Source organism: Galeopterus variegatus, unplaced genomic scaffold (assembly GCF_000696425.1).
Source record: "Galeopterus variegatus unplaced genomic scaffold, G_variegatus-3.0.2 Scaffold1721, whole genome shotgun sequence".
Lineage (NCBI taxonomy): Eukaryota > Metazoa > Chordata > Mammalia > Dermoptera > Cynocephalidae > Galeopterus > Galeopterus variegatus.
This window is the reverse complement of record NW_007727832.1, coordinates 297,891-300,267: the sequence shown is the minus strand read 5'-3', so window position 1 is coordinate 300,267 and position 2,377 is coordinate 297,891. Positions and strand designations below refer to the sequence as shown.

The following is a 2,377-nucleotide window of genomic DNA, read 5'->3' as shown; positions in this document are numbered from 1 at the left end:
TTCTTTTTTTTTTTTTGTCTTTTTCCGTGTCCGGCAACGGATCGCAACCCTCAGTGTTGCCCCCGTACCGGACCGGGGACCGGCAACGGGATCGCAACCCTTGGCGTTGCCCCCGCGCCTCGCTCAGCCAGTGAGCGGGAACCGGTCCGTATGTGGGATCCGAACCCTCGGGCGGGAGCGCTGCCACACTCCCAAGCGGTGCACTATCCAGTGCGCCACCGGGCCGGCCCCTAAACTTCCCTTTGCAGTGAGTTTCCTTCTGCCTGAAGAATCTTTTGTATTTATGTTTGGGTCTGCTGGGGATGATTAGCTGTTTCAGTTGTCCGAAAATGTCTGCTTCAGATGTCTGGAGGAGCTGCCGAGACAGAACTCTGGGTGGGAAGTCGTTTCTTTCTATACGTGGACGATGTGACTCCTTGGGTCTGGCTTCTGTTGCTTCTGTTGGAAGTCAGCTGCGGTCTAACAGTTGTTCCTTTAAAACTGTCTCTTCTCAGGCTGCTCTTTAGGTTTGTTTTTCTTTCCTTCTTTTTTTTTTTTTTTCCAGCAGTTTTCACTCTGGCAAGTCTAGGGCGAGTTTTGTTTTATGACTCCTCTTGGCATTTGTAGGACTTCTGGGCTCTCTTGGCCTCATCTCTTCAAATCCTGTTTCAGCCCTGTTCTTTCTGTCCTCCTCTCGTAGGACGTCAGTTGTGTGTGGTTCTGTGACAGGGAGACCGCCCCGTTTCTTGAACTTCTGTCTGCATTGCACTTTTCAGCCTCTAGATCAACCATATGTGGTAGAAATACAAGTCAGGCCATGTGTATGATTTTTAATTTTCTGGTAGCCACATTAAGGTGGGTGACAGGAGACGGGTGAAGTTGATTCTTAATAATATATTTTACTTAAACCAAGCTCTCATATCATTTCAACATGTAATCAGCATTTAAAATATTCATTAGAGTTTTTGCATTTTTTTTGTATTAAGTCTTCAACGTCTGGTGTGTATTTTACATTTACAGCCCATCTCTTTTCAAATCAGCCACATCCAGGTACTCACTGGGCACGTGGTGCTCCGGCCCCGTCGTGGACACCACAGCTCTGTGGCAGACCAGATACTGTAGTTGGGGGGAGGGTGTGAGTTGTATTTCACGTTTGAAGATGGTATAACCACTGAACCAAAATCAGTGAGGTTACTCTCCTTAATTGAATTTTTGCTATGCAAATGTATGGTGTGGGGCTGGCTTTAAACAAACTGTAGCATAGGAAAAGCTATCTAAATATTTCTTATCAGATAGAGCACATGACCCAAGTAACTAAATACACCAAATGCCGTCTGAATGGGTGTTTCTGGTGCTGTCCCTAAAACTTCATGTGGGCAGAGGGGCTGGTGTGAGTGGTGACCTGATATGTTTTGGATTTGTGTCCTAAAGCCGGTAGTGGAAGCAAGTCGAGTGTCAGGCCTCTGGCTGGGGTGGCCGACTCCAGCGCCCTTTCTTTCTGCAGCCGGGTGCTCATTTCCACAGACGTCTGGGCCCGGGGCTTGGATGTCCCTCAGGTGTCTCTCATCATCAACTACGACCTGCCCAATAACAGAGAACTGTATATACACAGGTAGGGCGCCAGCTTTTCCATGCGTTCCCTTTTGTTGATGCTTTTACTAAAACCTTGGCTGTATTTACTAAAGTAATTTGTTTTATTCCTGAAGGATTGGGAGATCAGGTCGGTATGGCCGAAAGGGCGTGGCCATTAATTTTGTAAAGAATGACGACATCCGCATCCTCAGGGACATTGAGCAGTACTACTCCACGCAGATCGATGAGATGCCCATGAACGGTGAGGAAACAGCTCGCTAGAGCAGTCATTGTAGAAGGAACTCCCGAATTCCTAGTCGGGGGCCAGGCCCTTAAGTATTTTGGTTTTTGTTTATGTTGAGAAGTCTATTGTGAGCCTTTAGATAAATTTGCACATTTTTATTTTGTTTGTATTATCCTTAGTCTGTATCTTTCTTTGCTTTCAGTTGCTGATCTGATCTGAAGAGACAGTTCCACTCCACTGAGGATGAGCTGGAGACTCTTCACTTATTTTGTGCTCGTTTGGAAATATTTTAAGGGAGTGCCTATTTAATGGGGTTTATATGAACTCTGTTCTCATAGCCTTCCCCACCCCTCCCTTCCCCTAAAATCTCTAGGAATTCTGCTCTCTTTTCTTATCCATGTGTAAATAAAGCATTGCTTTAAGTCTTTTTCATTAAATGTTTGAAAATTTCCCATAAACTGTGTATTTCTTAAGGTGCCACCAGCTTTTCTAGTAACTTGCTGTATAGGCTTGGGCAGGTCATTTCACTCATTTTTCTCATCTTTGAAATGGAAGTGGTAAAACTGTCTGGCCCCTCCCTTC

At 45.6% G+C, this 2,377-nt stretch overlaps 1 protein-coding gene across 2 annotated transcripts in view; it reads left to right on the top strand.

The window, feature by feature from the left end:
• EIF4A3 (eukaryotic translation initiation factor 4A3) overlaps positions 1–2,253 on the top strand; it is a 14,510-nt gene extending 12,257 nt beyond the window's left edge. The window contains exons 10-12 of one of the 2 annotated variants that reach the window (XM_008578574.1): positions 1,484–1,591; positions 1,686–1,813; positions 1,998–2,253. In XM_008578574.1, coding sequence (XP_008576796.1) covers positions 1,484–1,591; positions 1,686–1,813; positions 1,998–2,014 — 253 coding nt within the window. In that variant the 3' untranslated portion in view covers positions 2,015–2,253. Of the gene's footprint in view, positions 1–1,483; positions 1,596–1,685; positions 1,814–1,997 lie in introns of those variants that run through there. The other variant, XM_008578576.1, reaches the window with a different exon arrangement.
• Positions 2,254–2,377: the final 124 nt, after the last annotated feature.